Source organism: Nesoenas mayeri (assembly GCF_963082525.1).
Source record: "Nesoenas mayeri genome assembly, chromosome: Z".
Lineage (NCBI taxonomy): Eukaryota > Metazoa > Chordata > Aves > Columbiformes > Columbidae > Nesoenas > Nesoenas mayeri.
This window is the reverse complement of record NC_137542.1, coordinates 77314835-77334052: the sequence shown is the minus strand read 5'-3', so window position 1 is coordinate 77334052 and position 19218 is coordinate 77314835. Positions and strand designations below refer to the sequence as shown.

At 51.2% G+C, this 19218-nt stretch overlaps 1 protein-coding gene across 1 annotated transcript in view; it reads left to right on the top strand.

Moving 5' to 3' along the window:
• Positions 1-6807: 6807 nt before the first annotated feature.
• Positions 6808-19218, top strand: part of TCF4 (transcription factor 4) — a gene marked incomplete at its 5' end in the record, with an annotated part of 165992 nt that continues 153581 nt past the window's right edge. Inside the window, 2 exons of the mRNA XM_080362853.1 lie at positions 6808-6879; positions 8405-8477. Coding sequence (XP_080218979.1) covers positions 6808-6879; positions 8405-8477 — 145 coding nt within the window. The remainder of the gene's footprint in view (positions 6880-8404; positions 8478-19218) is intronic.

The window sequence follows — 19218 nt, the reverse complement described above, 5'->3', positions numbered from 1 at the left end:
AAATACATCCCGCTACCATCTCTGCATCAAACCCTGCTCAGGTTTTCTCTTAGAACTGCTCGGCAGTGCCTGGACTTGGTTTTGGTGAGGGGTCCCTCGACTGTCTCCCGCTGGCTCCGTGGTGCTCGCAGGGGCCGTGGGCACAGACACGAGTGGGGGTCGTGCACGGTGCAGCCTCCCGGAGCAGCGCTTGTGCATCCTGGTGTTAGAGCATCCTAAAGAAACTCAGGAGGCCTTTGACCCCGTGAAAACTATTGACTTGCTTTTCTATTCTGGCGGTTTAGCACTCAGTATCTGAACCACCATCCTGAATAAAGCGGAACATTTTATGCGTGTGTTGAGTCTCCAGTTCTGTGCCCGTTTTCAGTCTTAAATAGCAAATAAGCGAAGGGGGAGACAACTGCAAGGTGTTATCTCAGGGCGGAACACAGATATGTTCTTGGTTCAGGGCCAGAAATACCCAGTTTTAAAACTCACTACACATTGCTTCAAGCATTTCCAAGCAAAGAAAGGCAACACCCATGGAAGGAGTCATTGGCAATAACGCTGTGGTTTCAGCTTCGTTCCTTTAAAAATGACTCACCAGAAGAGCAGCTCAGAAAAGACCTCTGTCTTAATTACCACTCTGGCCCCAACAGCTCTTTTTATCTGCTTGTGCGGAGCCACCGCGCTGAGCAGCAGAGCCCGGACCCTTCTCCCTGCTCCCCGCGGGGAGGCAAAATCCTGCCGGGGCGAGACGGGGCCGGTGCTGCACACCCTGCGCTGAGCGTGGCTGCGGCCGCCCCGGAGAAGCGGCTTCTCGCGGTCATTCCAGCGGCACGGCTGCGGCGCGGGACACCACAGCAGCAGCGCCGCGGCGGCCAGCTCCTCCAGCGCACGTTTTGGACGCGGGTGTTAATGACTCCATCACGCGCCATTCGTTTGTAGAGGGCTCCTGCCTGGTCCCCGGCAGCCGCTGAGCAAAGTGCCATGTGGCCACTTGTTTTGCCGCCATCACTTCGGCCGCAAGAACCAGCCATTTCCACGTGGGTTCTTCCACGGCACCAGTTAGTGCAGCAACACAGCGCTTCGACATGTTAACAGATTTACTTTCAAAATACTGACAAAATTCCCAAGGAGTTTATCTGCAAATCCATAAAGAGTATCTACCGAACATGTGCACGCTCAACTTTTTCATGGCTTTATAAATCCACATTTTGATGGATTTGTAGAGGAATGAAAAAGGGCACAATCATATCCCCAGAGTGGAACAGAACGCAGTTTAGTACTTTGCTATCCTGATAGTGAAGTCTATGGACAGGGTGAAAAAATTTTGGACATATATAAAAATATATAAAAATTATAAAAAGATATATTTAAAAATATAAAAATATTTATAAAAATATAATAAAAATAATTATAAAAATATATAAAAATTATAAAAAATATATTAAAATTTGAACATATATAGTCAATGGACACACTTGGGAACGTCAAGACGTGAATTTTAGTGCGATGCTTGGACCTGTAGCCCCACTCACCATGTTAACAGGCACTTCAGCTCGCAGCACATCGTCCCAAATTGCTTCATGTGTCTTCCGAGGTGGTAAAAGACCCAACCATCAGCAGCCCCGCTTGGTCCGCACAACATCTGCACTTGTGAAGCGTCCACACAAAATTCCGTGGCGCACTCAAACCTGAGCATATGGGAACAGTATAAAATACAGCGGATTAGAACCACAAAATAAATAACACTGAGGCCAGTGCGGCAGTTGTGTTATTCCTCTTCCTACTTAATTTAAAAACAAAAGCCCAAAGCCCATTATTAACTGTAGCTTCTGTATTAATTTCAGTGTGCCAACCTAGCGTAGTCCAGAAAGGCAAAGTCTTGCTACAGCGACCGGCTTCGCTTGTGTCACTATGTGTGCAGTCTTACGTGTCACCAAGACTGAGCATCCAAACCGGGACTCACCAAGCCCTGTTCTCCCCAGCCTAATATCTACCAACGCTTTATTTCTTCAGTGGTGTCTGGAGATCCTGGCTGCATTACTGGGTTAAATAACTAAATAAAGCCTTGTCTCTCCTCGGAGGGCTCATATTATTTGTTTCTCCCCTGGTTTTCTCTGTATTGATTCACTTTGAGGAAAAAAATCATCTGCATTTTAAACAATAAGCAATTTGGCACCAGCCCTGTCTTTTCTTTGTACCATGTATAGCGCTAAGACCACTGTTGGTGCCAAGGGAATAATAACTCTCAGATAGGAAAACTTCAATAATAGAGGGAAATGGCTGTGCTCACTCAGCTCTGGGTACACTGAATGAGGAGCCTCCGCCACCAAAACTGTCCCCTGGCTGGGGACAAGGACATCGCACCTTTGTGCCACCACCACCATGCTTCCGGGGGCTTTGCCGCCTCCCACCCTCGGAAAGCCACCCATGTCCCTCGGAGGGCTGGCACCCAGGGCTCACACCGCCCAGCAGGCAGCCAGGGGCACGTCCCTGTCCCCGTGGCTGCGGGGCTGTGGGACAGGGAGCCAGCCCCCGGTGACACAGTGGGAGGCGGCGGAGGGGCCCGTCCCCGCGCCCTGCCGTGGCACCACGGCTCCGTGCAGCAGGGACAGCCCAGCAGCCTCAGGCTTCCCCCGCAGGTACTGACCTGTGAGATCCGCCGTAGTGGTGGAGCTGTGGCCGTCACCGTCCTGCGGGGGACCGGGGCACCGCGGCCCGTCCTCCGTGCTGGGGCTGGGGACTTTGCGCCATCCTCTGCGACTTTGGCCGCCCTCACGGGACATGCTGCTCCTGCTCGTCTCCTCTTCATCTGGAAGGTGCCCGCAGGAACATCTGCGTCGGGGAGTGCAATGAACCACACAGCCAGGTCACAGCGGCCGTCACAGGGCTCGTTCGGGAACGGATCCGGCCTCACAGCCTCACTGAACTCGGCGCTCTGGCCAGCAAGGCAGCCATTGAGGACAATTGATGCCAATATGGTAGAAAAAGTAAGCCATGTTGTCTGTGTACACTGTCCTTTCCATGTCCCCCTAAGCCTCCTGACTGCCCACATTATCTGTGGCACCTAAAGCGTCCCAGCGTTCCTGTCCCGCCTGGGTGACCTACACCCGCAAAGCCCATTGCAGCTCCATAGATCCACGTCCCACACAGCACCATCCATCCTGGATACCCTCACAGCATGTGCCCGGACCCGTGAACGTGTCCAAACTGGACCTTCTGTTCAGAATCCAGTGGGAGCAGGAGAAGACTCGGCTTGACTTCCAGGAGCTCAGCTAGAAGCGTGATGAGCTCCTGAACCATTATTCCCAGTGAGAAATGGGGGTGCTGGTGGCCTCATGGGCTCCTGAGAAAGGAGGTTTGGGCACCCCCTGACCAGTTTGTGCACTATAAGCACAGTCTGTGCGCTGCCAGAACGGTTCGTGCACCATCAGAGCAGTTTGTGCACCCCCAGAACCGTTTGTGCACTACGAGCACAGTTCGTGCACCCCCAGAAGGGTTTGCGCACCTTCACAATTATTTGTGCACCCCCAAAATGGTTTGTACACCATTACATTGATTTGTGCACCCCCAGAAGGGTGTGTGCACCATAACATTGATTTACGCATCCCCAGAGCTGTTTGTGCACGGCCAGAGCGGTTCATGCACCCCCATAACTGTTTGTGCACCAACTAGAACTGTTTGTGCACCAACTAGAGCTGTTTGTGCACCAGCCAGAGCTGTTTATGCACCAGCCAGAGCTGTTTGTGCACCCCCAGAGCCGTTTGTGCACCCCCACAGGGGCTCGTGCAGCACCAGTGCCCTTTGTGCACCAACCAGAGCTGTTTGTGCACCAACCAGAGCAGCTCGTGCAGCACCAGAGAGCCTCGTGCAGCACCAGAGCCGCTTGTGCACGGCCACAGCGGCTCGTGCACCCCCAGGGCAGCTCGTGCACCCCCAGGGCCCTTTGTGCACCAACCAGAGCGGCTCGTGCAGCACCAGAGCCGCCTGTGCACGGCCAGAGGGGCTCGTGCACCCCCAGAGCCGTTTGTGCACCAATCAGAGCTGTGTGTGCACGGCCACAGCTGCTTGTGCACCAACCAGAGCAGCTCGTGCACCACAAGAGGGGCTCGTGCACCCCCAGAGCCACTTGTGCACCAGCCAGAGCGGCTCGTGCACCCCTAGAGCCGCTTGTGCACGGCCACAGGGGCTCGTGCAGCACCAGAGCCGTTTGTGCACCAGCCAGAGCAGCTCGTGCACCAACCAGAGCCATTTGTGCACCCCCAGAGCAGCTCGTGCAGCACCAGAGCGGCTCGTGCACCCCCAGAGCTGTTTGTGCACGGGCAGAGCAGCTCGTGCACCCCCAGAGCGGCTCGTGCACCAACCAGAGCCATTTGTGCACCCCCAGAGCGGCTCGTGCACCGCCAGAGCTGCTTGTGCATCCCCAGAGCTGCTCGTGCACCCCAGAGCGCCGTGCTGTGCTGCTATTTTACCGAAGCCCCCGGGAGCACCCGCAGCCCCTCGGCCCGGCTGGCAGCAGCAGCCGCCGCCCGCAGCCCCCCTGCCCGCAGCCCCCCTGCCAGGCTGGCGCGCAGGCGGGGGGGGGGGGGGCGTGCAGACCCCCCCACGCGGGGGTCCCCGCGTGCCCCCGGGCTGCGCGAGCGCGGCGCGGCCCGCGGGTCCCTCCATCTTGGTGGCCCCGCGCGGCCCGTCGGTCGCTCGGTCCGTCCGTCCGTCCCGCCCGCCTCCCTCCCTCCTCGTCATTGTCTGCGAGCGGCGGCGCGGCGGCGGCGGCGCTTATAAGGCGGCGGGCATTGCCCGGATGTGAGCGGCTGGCGATGTGTCTGCCCGGGAAAGATGCGATTATCCGCGTCTCCGCGGGGGAGGCCGTGCTGCTGAGGAGGAGGAGGAGGAGAGCGCTGTAAACTTGGAACAACTTTGGGACGGGCGGCTCCGCGCTCGCTCGGGGGCTTTCGCCTTTTTTTTGGTTGTTTTTTTTTAAGGAAGGCCGGAGGGAAAGTCCCGCAGCCGCCACGGCGCCCGCACGGTGTCACTCACCATGTGTCTGTAAAAACAAAAGAGGGAAAAGTTGTCGGACCTTCTTTTTTCCTTTCTTTTTCTCCATTTTTTGGTTGGTTTCCTGCTCGGCCGGCTGGGTGGGGAGCCCAGACCCCAACAAAGCCAGGTGTAGGGAGCCTGTAAACCTGGAGTACGCGGAGCAGCACTGACACACTTTGCCTGGTTCTGGAGGGTCACACACGTGTGAGATAATAAAGCACTTTGGCAGAAGAATCCTTTTTTATATTTTGAATTTTTATTTTTGTTCATTTTTTTTTCCCTTGGAATATTGTGACCATATTTGTGGCCATTTAAGGTAAAGTTAAATTTTGCTGTTAGAGTAACTTGTCTGTATTTTTTTTTTTCTTTAAATAATTGTCGATCCCAATGTGTTATTTAAAAAGAGGTGCAAGTGATACGATGTTTAAATGCAAGTAGGAAGTACACCGTGTGTGTGCACACGGAATTGTTTATAAATATATACATTGTAGATAACACGGTGCAATTATACGTGTAAAATAGACACTAAGGTGCAAACGCTGAGCGTGGTAACTCGGTGCTTTATTTCCTACCGGAAAATGAAGTCGAACTAGTTTTTTTGTGGAGCGTGTCGGGCCTGCAATGGCAAAATGTAAAATAGAAGTGTAGCATGCAGGGAGGGGGGAGAGGGCCGCTGCCATCGGCCCCGCAAACTTGATTTTGCAAAGTTTGCAGCAATGCGAAGCGAAAAGCTCGGGTTTGAAGCGGCAGGGGCGGGGCGGGGGGGGACCACAAACCAAAATAAAAAGAAAATGGAGCGGATAATACAAGAGAGGGGGGAAAAAATATCGTTCCTCTTGGCCAGGTCTGCGCGTCACGTGTATTTGCAGCCTCGTATAAACTCGCTTTGCCATGTGTATATACGCGAGCTGGGGAAATGTAAAGTATAATCCCTGCAAAAAAGTGCGGGAGGCGGCCGGGCGCTGCGCTCCATGTGCGGGTAGGGACGCGCCGCGCCGCGCTGCGCTCCGCGCTCAGGGCCGCGCAACCGCGGGGGCGCGGAGCGGGCGGGGGGCCCGGGTAGGGGGGCCCGGCCGGCGGGGGGCGGCTCGGCTCGGCTCCGCGCCCCTTCCCTTCCCTTCGCTTCCTTCCCGTCCTCCTCGCCTCTCCTCCCCTTCCCCGGCGCTCGCAGGCACCGATGACTCCGCACAGGCCCGAACCGCTGCTGGGTTGTTGTTATTGACCCCCCCCGTCCCCCCGCTTTCCTCTCCGCAAATTAGAAATTGGGGCTAATTGGCAAAGGCTGCTCTCCGCTTCGCTCCCGGCCCCTCCGCACCGGCGCCTCCGTAGCCTGCGACTTTGCTTATTTTTTTTCTTTCTTTTTTTTTTCAATTGCTGTTATCGCTCTTTCTGCCTCGAAACGCTACTTTGCGTGGAAGAAGGAGAAGGGAAAAAGTTGGGAGCGGATGGCTGTAGTTCCTTCCCTGGGATCCTCATTCATTCCTCGCTGAACCTCCTGTTGCATAAATGATGCTCCGGGAGCGAGGCTTTCTCTTCTTTTTTCTGCTCCGGATTTGGCTTTAGAGTGGCTGTTCCCGGGCTGCCATCGCCTCTTTGGAAATACAATATCGCTTTTTTTGTTGTTGTTGTTGTTGTTGTTTTTGCTGCCCCTCCATCTTTTTTTCCCCTCCCTTCTTCTCAACTACCCACCCCCTGAAAAACCCGATTGTGTTTCCTGCAAGGCTCGGGACTGGGTTTCTGATTGCGGTTATTTCCATGTTTCTAGGTTTGTGTGATTTTGCTAAAATGCATCACCAACAGCGAATGGCTGCCTTAGGGACGGACAAAGAACTGAGTGATTTACTGGATTTCAGTGCGGTAAGAAACAACGGTGGAAATTAACAACAGCTGTAAAAAATCTCTTCTAGCTGATCTGTTAAACTGAGGAAAAAACCAAACCAAAAGCAAACCAACAAAACCAAACTGTGATCTAAGTACATTGGGCAATTTTTAATCAGCAGCTAGAACCGTGGTAAATATCTTTTTGCTAAAAAAAAAAGAAAAAATAAGGAAAAAGAGACAAACAAAAATGAGAGCGTTTTTCTTATTTCTTATTGTATGTGATGGGAGATGTAATTGTGTTCAGAGCTTATGTTCATGTCTCGGATGTCGGAAATAATTCGTACAAAAAGAGATGCCCTTAAAAGCGAACATTTCTCATCATTGCTTAATAACAATATCTAGCACTTTTATTGTGCTTTACATTTTATAGCGTTGTTGGCACGTGAACTAATTAATTGCTAATTAGTTGCTTATATTCTATTTTCGGTTCTTCCCTTGTTTCATTTTTTGGCACGCGGAAAGTGCAAAGAAATCCATGACTGTCTCAGTTTAAAGTTTTCACTGAAATCTCGTATGGCTCCTGCTGTCGTTAAAACTGCTCCAGTCCTTCCCGGAGCCCCCCCAGCTACACGCTGGAGACGGGGCGCTTTTTTTGGCCTTTTTTTTTTTAATAAGTTTAATAAAAAACCCAAACCCCAAGTCGTTTGAGTCTGGGCTGCCCGTGGCCCGGCTGGTAGAGGCCAAACGCGCATCCGGACGTGTGCACTTGTCTAGTTTTGCGAGGCTCCCCCCCTGCCAGCCCCTTCCTTCCTCTCCCATGCCCTCCTCCCCCAGATGTCAGCCCCGCGTCCAGCCCGGCCGGCCCGCAGCCCCCGTGCCCTGCTGGGGAGGGAGGGCTGGCGGGGGAGCCCGGCCCAGGACCCGCAGCCCCAGCCAGCTTCGCAGCCCCCTCTTTTGCTTGCCGCACTTTTTGCATTTGTTCCTTTGCTTTTGCAGGCTCTGACTCAGGGAAGGTGCGTATTATCCACTAGACACGTCGGAGAAGAGAGAAACCAATTAGGGTCGAAATAAATGCTGGGGAGAGAGAGAGGGAGCGAGAGAGAGGGAGAGAGAGGGGGAGAGGGAGAGAGCCGCGCTTCCAATTGCTCTGTGCTAGAGACGAAATGAGAATTTAGGGCAGGTGGCACTTTGCGTTATTATTCTTTGGGTTCCCATATGCCAGGCAAATCCTAGAGCGGGATGGAAATGGACGTTGCTACATTTATGGCCAAGGTTTCACCAACAACCAACTTTGTTTTTGCCTTTGTCAGCGTGCGGTTGGCGAGGGAGCGAGCCCGCTGGGCAGCCCGGGGCCGGCACCGCGCCGGGGTCGGCACCGCGCCGGGGCCGGGGGCTCAGGCGCCTGTGCCGGGGCTGGGGGGCTCGCCGGGCTGCGGGGGTGCCGGCTCGGGGTGCGCAAACTGTTACCGCGCTGCAGAGCCGCCGCGGAAGCAACTTTTGCCTGCCAGTGGACTGGGGAATGTCTCGTTTTCCAGTAGTAATGCCTCTTTGTTTTTTTTAGATGTTTTCACCTCCTGTGAGCAGTGGGAAAAATGGACCAACTTCCTTGGCAAGTGGACATTTTACTGGCTCAAGTATGTACCATTTTTGTTTCGTATATAGTTAAAATGTTGTTAGTTATTTATCCCTGGGCATCACCTTTGTTGTGGTTGTGTTAATCTCTTTTGGGGAGCAGATTCATTCCGATTTGAGTGGAATTATTCCTGAGCGCTGGCTATTATTATTATTATTTCCCTAAAACTGGGACATTTTCGCAGTATTTCCATGCATTTATGATTTTTTTTTTAAACCACTAAACTTATATAATTCTTCAAGGCGAGCTAGTTTAAATCATTTTCTTTTTGAAATTGAACATTAGAGATTTTTATTTACAATTTCAGACTATTTCTTTCGTGTGCCCGAAATCATAACCAAAACATGTTGCGTGGGAATGAATTTAGTGAATAAGAATTGAAGGCTGCTTCGGTTAAATAAAGAAATAAGCAAGTACCCGAGGATAAACACCAACCCCTGCCGGGAACAGGACTCTATAGTATTAGAGAGCACCGTTCGCTGGTGGAATATTTCCCAGTGAATTCCAATCTTCAGGCTACTTTCTTTTCCTCGTGGAAATGAGGCCATTTTCTTTCTAAAGATCTGACTGGTTTTGGATTGTCCCCGCAATGTAGCTGGAGGATTTGTTGGTCTGTTTGTTTATGTGGCTGTAGTGGTGCTATAAGGGCAACTTGTGCGTTTCCCGCAAGCAGGAGCCCTGTTGGATGACAAAAGGAGTATGCGGTACAACGTAGGTGTCCAATAATTGTCTGGCAACTCAAGTTTGATGTAGAGGCTTTTGTATGCCTGGCGGATTGGAAGCAGACCCAGCAGAGGTCCCTGGGCGTTGGCGGTGTCCTTGCTGCGGGCGCAGTTAGTTCGGGAGGGTGTTTGGGCGGCCGCGAGCCCGTCGCGGTGTTGCGGTACCAGCGCTCCGTACCGACTGTTGTTACACACGGCGCTGGGCTCGGGCACATGGGAGCCTTGGACAAGTCTTGGCTGCAAACTGCCAGTGGATGTCTGGATACAAACACGTCATTGCACAGAGTTTGGTGCCTGGTGTTTGCAGCTCGTGCTGTGTTAAAGGAGCCTCTCTGTGCATTCGCTAGGGCCATTTTTATTAAATGCGCTAGTACGTGAATTAACTTGTGATTTCCAAAGAGGGGCATCCTAATTTGAAGGTAGTCTGTAAGATAAATGTTGAAGATAGTGGATCAAACACCGCCTACAATTATTAAGCACTCATTTTGTGAATTTCAGCCTATTCAGACTTTCAAAATAATGATGTGGTTTTGTTTTATCTTCACGAATTTGCTTATATTACCAACATAGTGACTTGGAGAATTTTACTGTTAGGTTTGAATAACTTTCCAAATGTAATTTGCCTTATATCTCACAAGCTAAAGATTTTAATCCAGTTTTTTGTCATTTTGTGAATTTTGGAGTTTTAATAACTGGTTTAACCAAATAAATAATATTCACGATATTTGTTTTCACCGGAGAGAAGCAAAGAGTGTTTGTGCCAGACAAATCAATTTGTCAGGCTTATATACCAGGCAGCGCAGCAACTAACACTTGTTCTAACAGCAGTCGACTAGATAGTTGTGTTGGGTAAATGCATCGTGAACCTCTTCGATGAAGTCATTTTGATCAGAAATGCGCAGGATAGCAAATCCAAGCAGGGAGCAAAGTTGGGGGCTCGTATTGCTTTTTATCGTCTCCAAATCTGCAAGCCTTGAAGTAACTTTGCCACGTCGTTTCAGGCATACAAAGAACGCAACGAGCTGGAGTAAGTTAGTCATACTGAGACAGAGACCATTTAAAATAGCGCCCGAACCCTCCCACGCTGGGAGAACATGTGAGTGTGTGAATGCAGCGGGCGGCGCGGGTGCAGGGCGAGGGACCGGCGCCGGGGGACGCGGCCGTGTGCCGGCCCGGCGTTTGCACGGCGCGCAGGGAGCCGCCTGCGTTTGCCCATGGGGTCAGCCGGGGCACGGGTGCTGTCCGGCCCTGGGCGCTGCTTGTGCTCCACGCACCCAGCGTGGGTAGCAGGGGCTGCACGCCGTGTCTGCCGCGCTGGGTGCCGGCCGAGGGAGCGCCCTGCTCAGAGCATGGCAACACCGGTGCTTGTTCTAATGGTGCCTATTGATAGCACGGGAGTGCAGCCACCCGCAGGCAGGCTGGTTTTGCCCCTGGACAGATGCCCTTGTGGAGTTAGTTGGAGCTGACCTTCTCCTCGCGGTCCGCCTTGCCAAATCCCGTTTGCCGAGGTGGGGAGGCGCAGATGTCATTCCTCTGCGTCCCCCCAGAGCTGCTTTTGTAAGGGGGGAGAAGAAATAAACAAACACCGCACAAAACACCCTAAAGAAAAGTAATCCCAAGCACTGAAGTGAAACTAACTGTGCTTTAGGAAGTGTGGTCATATTTCATGCTTAAAGTCATCTTAATAGCTTTTTACTCATCTAATATATGATGCTCTATTGTGATTTGTAGTGTGTGAATGAAAATAAAGTAAAGCCACATTTCCTTTTAATCTTTAATTTCACAAACGTGGCTTCTTACCATGTTAAGAAATGGTGCGGGCTGCAAGGGAGAAAGGAATGTAACCTGAGCCACAGCCGTGACATTCCCGGGGAGCATTTTTCACATGAAAGGCTTTTGTCAACCCAGGAAAGGAGCAGGAGTTTGTGTTTGATGTTTGCAGGTGTGCAGCAGAGAGCACTGAAACAATTTGGCCGTGCTGTGCAGGGACTGACCTGGCCGGGCAGAAAACACCCCTGCGCTCACCTCCCGTTTACATTGTATTTGGGAAGTGATTTAATACCTGTTACTTAAACTGAACAATACACTTCCATTACAATGAAGCGTGGTGGTGGGTTTTTTTCCCCTTTTTTTTCAGGACAGTCGCCAAAATAAAAGCGATTTTCCAAGATCTTGTAAAATGCTCTGAATAGTTCACCTTAGCTTCCGCAGTAAAAGCATTTGTCATAATGCAAGTGCGAGCCATCGCAAAGTAAGGGGAGGATGATGATTGCTGGTGCTTAATTTTTGGGAATGGATTTTGAGGCAGTTTTGCCACAATTGTGGTGCTAAAGAATTTGCCGGGTCTGTCACATTGGGCATATTTCAGTTTTCAAGCTGTTAATCAAAGCCCACATCTTCCTCATTATGTTCAATTTCTACTTCTTCTATTTTAAGTATTGAATTTTACCTAAGTTTTCAGGCATCTGTTACAGATTGCCCACTGTGTATATGTTTGAATATCGTGTGGGTGGTGTAGCAGTAGAATAACCGAATCCTTACGATTGGCCGGTCCTGTTGCACAAAAACCCCCAAATTGTAAAGCCTTTGGTAGCACAGACATGACTGAGTAGAGCTAAGTCACTTGGAAGGCTCTAAAGACTTGCTTTCAATTTTGCCGTTAGTTCGATTAGGGCTTGTCCTGCCTTAGAATAACAGGGCTGCCAAATTAATACAGCTTGGTGTTTGGAGGTCCTTTGTTTTTTACTTTGGATATGTCTGTGAGTAAATTATAAACAAATATATATATATATATATAGATATTGAAGTGCAGCTCATTTTTTGGTGTGTGGCCTTCTGGGAAAGGGGCATAATTTTGCTGTTATTGGGGGAACCATGAGAAAAAGTGAATTAGACAGAGTGTTTATGTTGGCGAGGCTTTGGTAGTGCCCGGGGTGGGATGTGCCCGTGTCGCTGTACCGCACACCCCGTGCCGGGCAGGGCTTGGCAAGACTGGCGTCTGTTATGGGCTTAGAACGCAGAATTGCCATTCGAAGGAAAGCCGAATCCCCGAGCAGTGTTCACGTTACGGCCGAGTCGGTGCTGAGGGCGCAGTGCGGCGGGTGCCGGCTGTGCCGGGGCAGCGGTGGCTGCGCTGGGGCCCGGGTCGCGGCGGGGTTGCCGGTCGGGGTGGGTGTTGTCTCGGCGCGTGCGGCAGCGGTGCCCGGTGCCAGGCGCCGTGCCAGGGCTGCGCCGGCCGCCGCGCCCCCGCCTGCTCGGGAACACCGGCGGCTTCAGCTGCGCGCGTACACAAAGGCAACTGCTTCCATGTTTCTCATCCCTAGCGTTTCGTAATTATGATTAAGAAGAAGAAGAATGCTCGTTGCCTCCCATCCTTCCAGCTATGTTTACTTGCTTGGATCCTCCTCCCCTCCGCGTCCTGGGGAAGGGAGAGCTGTGGGGGCAGAGGGACCCACGCTCCGCTATTTGAATTGGCCCGAGCGCCGCAGCGCATACTTGGAGGAGCTAAATATTTAGTTACAAAGGAGAGAGTTTGCGTCTTGCTCCCCATGGCAAACCGAGTGTATCCTGCAGAGGACACGGCCACTCGCGTACATTTAAATCTGGAAGCTAAGGTCCTATCTTGGCAAACAACAACAACAAATCCCCTTGAATTCTGATTTTGGAAGAAAACCAACCTTATGAAAGGGAAGAGGGTCTGAACAAATACTCTGCAGAAAGGTTGCGTCAGATCCGATCTGAGAGAATTGCAGCTGAAACGGTTCGGTCATTCCTCTTGAATGCTGCAGCTTTGTTTCCGAGTACTTTTTGTCATAGTCATTGCGTGTCTACCTTGTCAGGAGTCCTGGCTGTGTTTAATAATTCAAAGCCATAGACATTAGCTGTGTGAGAGGCTGAGATGCTTGGGGCCGGATCCAGCCCGGTGTCACTTGGAGGAGAGCTGTGCGCTGGCCCTGCCAAGCGGAGCAGGGGCAGACATGGTGCACCAGGCACCTGGGAGCGGGGCAGCCAGGGAGCGTGGGGCTCGCTTGCAGTGAAGCAGGAGCACAAACCTTGTGTGACGTGGTCAGGAAGGGACGTGGAGAAGCAATAATAAGTGTACAATCTGGCTTCTTCCCCTTGGATGTGAGCTCGTAGCACTCCCAAATTCAGATTGATTCTTGTCAGCTCCCCTTGACTGGCTTCCCAAGGAACATGAAATAGGCACGAAGAATTGTGCCCATCTTTCAGTCTTCCAGCACTTAGCTTGTGTTTTGGCTGCAGCGGAGAGAACGTGTGATTTCATTTATTATTTGATCCCCCCCTGCAGCTCTGTCCCCCGTGATTTCAACCATTACAGCGTTTGGAATTGCTTTGGTGTTTTACTTACCTAGTAGGTAAAAGGATTTAAGCACATGCTTCGGGATCCCAGGAATGCTGTGAATGAACTGCTTGACGTTTTTTGACAAGATCAGCAAATATCTTTACCGTGCTATTGTAATGAGGAGATCACTTAAATAACAGATGAACAACTAAGTCACATAAACATATATAATAGAACTATGTAATGAAAGTTTATGCTGTTAATTGCTCGAATCTCTCTTAAATGCACAGAATCACGGAGCACTAAAAGCTGTCATATAAACAGTTTTGTTTGGAGTTTAAAATTATTCTATTTTTTTTTTCATCTGCTATGATAAACAAAGTCGTTTTGTAAGCTTTGCAGATCAAACATTTACTTCTAATGGTAAACTACATTTTGTATCTGGAAATCGGTGTCTTTGCAAGGCCCAGAAAAAGAGTGGAGCCCCGGTGGCCCCAGGCCTGTGGTTTTCAGTGTTTGATATCATGATGTTGTTTAGATCAGTTCCCATAAGCCAAGATAACAGATCTGCCATTGTTTAATAAGGGACAGGCTATGTGTTTGTCATGGTTTAAAGATCTTTTACCAACGTTTTCCCAGATAAACGACACCAGGGATGTGGACGTAATCAAAGTAGAGCTGAAAAGGGGTAGAAATTACATTTGAAGAAGTGGATTTGATTTGTAATGGCTGGGCTCAGCCTATGGAAGGAGCCGGGTCCCCAGCCCGGTTTCCCGCTCCACGCGTGGGCTGTGCGGCACACGCAGCAGAGCCCGGGCGGCTTGGCATGTCCTGCTGAAGATGTCGCCATGTAAAATTAACATACATGTAAGAGCACGTACCATCTGCCAGCGCCTGCAGATAGTCCGGAGAGCTCCTCTTGCCCCTCGGAAGGCAGGAGGGATAACAACGGTTCAAATGAGTCCCTTGAATAGTGTAATTTGGTGTTATTTATTGTGTACTATTCACCGCCAAGTGGAAGTCCCTCCCAAGTTCCGTCGGCGGCGTTTCGGCAGCTGGTGCTGCCCGTCAGGCTCGGGCGCGGAGGGGCCTCCGCTGCCTCTGCGGCTGGGAGGGCTCGTGTGCCCCCCGGGACCCGCCTCTTGCCGTTCGTGCTGTTCAGTGGTCATGGAACCTGCGACTTGGGGTTTGTGTGGGGCACAAATCCGTGGTCTTGGAGCACCAGCCTGCTCGGTTTTCCTCTTTGACCTGCTTGCAGTGCAGGCTTTTGCCCGGTGCCTCTGGGCAAAGGGGGAGGCACCGGCCAAATTCTGACATAATTCTCCTAATGTTTTGAAAGGCTGTCGTGTTATTTCTTTTCTTAGCAAACTTTAGAGAAATGGAAAAAGTGTTGGGAAAGGTGGGCATATTTACTCTTTCTGCCAAGGCAAACACTAGCGCAGTCGATCTGCATTATCAACCAACCAGGTGTATTTAAAACTGGGTTTATCCTGGTAGATTGGAGAGCGGTGAGAAGGTGTTTCACGCGAAGGTGCGGTAACAGCATTGTTCGTGCGAGCGCTATTGTGACAGTCGCCGTTTAACCGCGTCTTTCAAGACTACTATTGGTTGTAATGACAATACGTAGCTGCAGTCTATTGTTGTCTGTGCCGGGTATTGATCTATTTTGGAAACAACGCTTCACACGCGCTGCTGTATTTGCAGAGCACTCTTGTGGAATTTGTCTAATCCCCGAAGACTTGATTTGTTGAATATAATGATTTTCTCTTCCCCTGGTAGCAAGGCTTCCGTGGTCTCAGCAGGGCACGTGTGCGCTTGGGAGCCGCCCGCTCCTCTCCCCACTCAAAACTCACGCGTGTTTCCAGCTGCTTTCAGTGGGGCTGCTGTCTGGGCTTCCTTTGCTCAGGGTTTTACTGGAGATCTGCACCAGCGTGTGTGCAGCACGGGGGCGGACACTGACAGCCCTGCATGGGTGCCCATTGGGCTGGGGCTCCCATGCCTTCAGCTCCTCTTGCTTTGGGATCCACAGGCAGGGCCAGCTGTCACCGTGCTGTGTGCCCATGGATAGGGCACCCTGCTCTGACCTGTGTATGTATACAGCACCCAACTTCACTGTGTGTGTGTATAGGGCACCCTTCTTCACCGCGTGTGCATAGGGTACCCTGCTTTGCCATGCCATGCCTGTTCATGATATGTGTGTATAGGGCACCCGGCTTCACCGTGTGTGTGTATAGGGCACCCTTTTTACTGTGTGTGCATAGGGTACCTTGCTTTGCCATGCCATGCCTGCTTCATGATACGTGTATATAGGGCACCCTGCTTCACCGCGTGTGCGTATAGGGCACCTTGCTTCATGATATGTGTATGTAGGGCACCCTGCTTCGCCCCGTGTCTGTATAGGGCACCCTGCTTCGCTGTATGTGCATATAGGGCACCCTGCTTCATGATATGTGTATATAGGGCACCCCGCTTTGCTGTATGTGTGTATAGGGCGCCCCACTTTGCCATGTGTCTGTATAGGGCGCCCCGCTTTGCCATGTGTCTGTATAGGGTGCCCCGCTTTGCCATGTGTCTGTGTAGGGCGCCCCGCTTCACTGTGTGTCTATAGGGCGCCCTGCTTCATGATATGTGTGTATAGGGCACCCTGCTTTATGATATGTGTGTACAGGGCACCCGGCTGTGCGGTGTGTGTGCACAGTGAGCCATCATCTTGTCCGGCCCGATGCAGAAGGGCTTGCTCCCTGGTTGGCGCTTCACTGGTGCCACAGAGCCAGGGAGGCTTCAGGCAGGAGGCTTTGCCTTTGGGTTGTCCCCATGACAGCAGGTCCTGTCAGGCCCATGGGCTGTTGCAGTGAAGTTTGGTTTAAAAAAACAATCCAAAACAACCCCCTATTGCATGTTGCATTCATCATGCAGCAATCAGTGCCTCTGCCAGGATAATTTTAGGGGTTCAAAAACGGAAAAAAATTGAAATCCCTGAATGAATTACATGTGTGTAATCCCTAAGAAAGCGGGGATTCAGTTCTTTTTGTTGTGTGTTATATAAAAATGAGACTCTCTCCTGGTGCTGTTTGTCTTGAATAAAAGCCTGTGTTTTTCCTGAGCATTTGGGACTGTCAGGTTAACGTGGCACGATGCACTTTTTCCTCTGACTGTACCTTTAAATATGATTGAGCTATTTGATAAATAACTGGTACAAAGGTTTTGTTATATTAAAAACAGCTAAGTATGAGTCCTGATCAAATATCAAGACCGTAATTGAATCTCAGGGGTTCTGGTTCTGTTCATAAAGCATTTGAGTTGTTTTGTGCTCCGTGACGTCAGCCAAAAGCTTGATTGAATTATGTTCCCGTATTGTGGGAGCACCTGCCAGTGCCATTGGGCTGAAGGGTCTGTCAGCATTTCCATTACAAACCCTTCTGATCCGTTTGGGACTTTGCCCCGAGCCTTTGAACCGGGTGAAGGCTGGCACGGAAACTTTGAGCACGGAAGAGGTGGTCCCACAAATAGGAGAAAGCCAAGTGAATCCCCCAGACGCTGGCACGATGTGCGGTGCCCTCCGCGCCACTCTGCCCGTCCCACGCTGCTCCGGGGGCACTTGGGGTCTCAAGTGACCGATGGAACAGAGCCTGAAATGTCTGTGTGCAGTGAAACTACCCGAGAGAGGGTTTCCTGAGTATTTGAGAAACGAAAGCGCGCAGGGGTGAGGCTGGGACGCGGCCTGTCTGTGTAATTCCTGCACCGCGGGGCTGGGTGGACTCGCAGGCGAGCCCGTGGTGCGCGGGATTCTGCAGGCTGGAGCATCGGTGTTCTCGTTGGAGACAGAAGTGACAGCCGTGACGCGTCTGTGTACCGTTATAATACAGAAATAACTATTACATTATTTTTAGCTCCTTATAGATCTGCATACTTCATTATGGGTATAGCAGCTAATCCTGAAACGCGGAGTCAACAGCGAGCGCTGCGCTGCTCGCCGGGCGCTGCCTTAGGAATAAATGCTCCTTATCCTCAGGTGCCCGCGGGGTCTGGGAGCTGGGATGCTGCAGATATTTTCATATCTTGTGCACAGGGGAGACGATTTGGACTCGGCAATCCTTCAAAACCTCATTCACGTGGCATTTCATATAGCATAGGTCCCATCTGCCTGGAATGCAGAGCAGTGTTCTGCTGTGGTGGTTCTGGCATCGGTGCCGCTTGGGTGCTGTGGCTGCATCTCACTCTGTGGGGTTAGTTTATTTTTCAGACCCAGGACACTGTTTTCAGTTGTATCTGAACATTTGTGGCAAAGAGCTGAGGGAAAAGGGAAGCAAAGACAGGGAAGATACCTTTCGCTGCTGTGATAAAGCAGTGCGGCGTTGTGTGATGCCTGCTGCGGCTGTCACCTGCCGGGCACACCTGGATCGTGCCCCTGCCCTTCCAGCCCCATGTAACCAGCCACAGCTCCTAGTTGCCGTGTGTTGCCAGAGCAGCTGCTTTTGGTTCACCGCAAACCCGGGGTGTTCTGCCTGCTGGTGTTCTGGTGCTAACCTGGGCTCTCCTAAGCCAGCTGGATTTAACAGCATTGTGTCCATTACAGTCCTTTGGGAAAGATGATGTGTTAAGTCCTGATTAGAGCCCAGATAACGCGTTATTCTGCAACATCGGAGTTGTTAGCAAATGCGTTGCTTAACTTTTGGTTTTTGTGTCTAATCACTTTGTTGATTTTATGCTCTTTGGAAAGATTTACTTACTTGGGAAATACTGCGTCTTGTTGTATAAACAGAGGAAAATTCGTGTTCCTAAAATTAGATATTTTGTAAACACCACAAATTCGAGCATTTAATTTCTGAACTAGCTTATTAACTAATGGACACTGTCTTTATTCCCCTCTCCTAATTTTCTCATTTATATTCCATATTCTTCACCTTTTATCTGTCTTTCCCAACTGCAGCAGTTGGTGGGCAGGAGAGGCAGCCGAGTGCTCCAGGTTCACGCTCGTGTCGAGATTTGATGAAGCGCTTGGTCAGTGTGAAACGCTGATGCTGCTTCACGTCTCCTGCCCGGGACTGAGGTGTCCAGCAGACACCAGGAATGTGCCCATGGCCAGTTAGGAAGCGAACGTGGCCAAATGACCAGTTATCAGGGAGCAAGGAGGCGCTCAGGCCGGGTCAGTGGTTGGGTGATGTCCCCTTGCCGGGGGTGCTGCGTCAGGAATCCTACACAGGAACGTTATTGGCACTAAATTGGCTTTTTTAACCACAAACCCAGTTTAGCCAAAGCACAAGAACGTTGTCAAATTAAAACCTTATCTGTATACATAATGAGCCACGTGTTATTTCTTTTTGAGGCGCTGGGAATGGAGTTGTGTCCAGGTTGTTTGGGTGGGATCGGCCGAGCAGCGCGGTCCGTTGTTACCTTTCCGTGGGTCCCAGCTCGTGCAGATGTTTGTGATCTCATTTTCTCTCTTCCCCTTTACTGACGTGCTTTTATTGTTTCCTTGGGCTGGCGAATGCAGGCTCTGTAGGACAGGAAAAACACTGCACTTCATTAAACCTCCATTAGCCCAGCACAGTGGGGCCAGATTCAGTCCTTCTGCAGAGCGGATCCGGGGCAGAGAGCTGTGCCGCTCCACTCCGGGCTGATGGGGCACCCGCAAACACCTGCCGAAATAAGGATCCTCCTGCGCCCAGAGACCCCCCCATCAGTGCAGTAACCCCACATGATCCCCTTGCATTCTC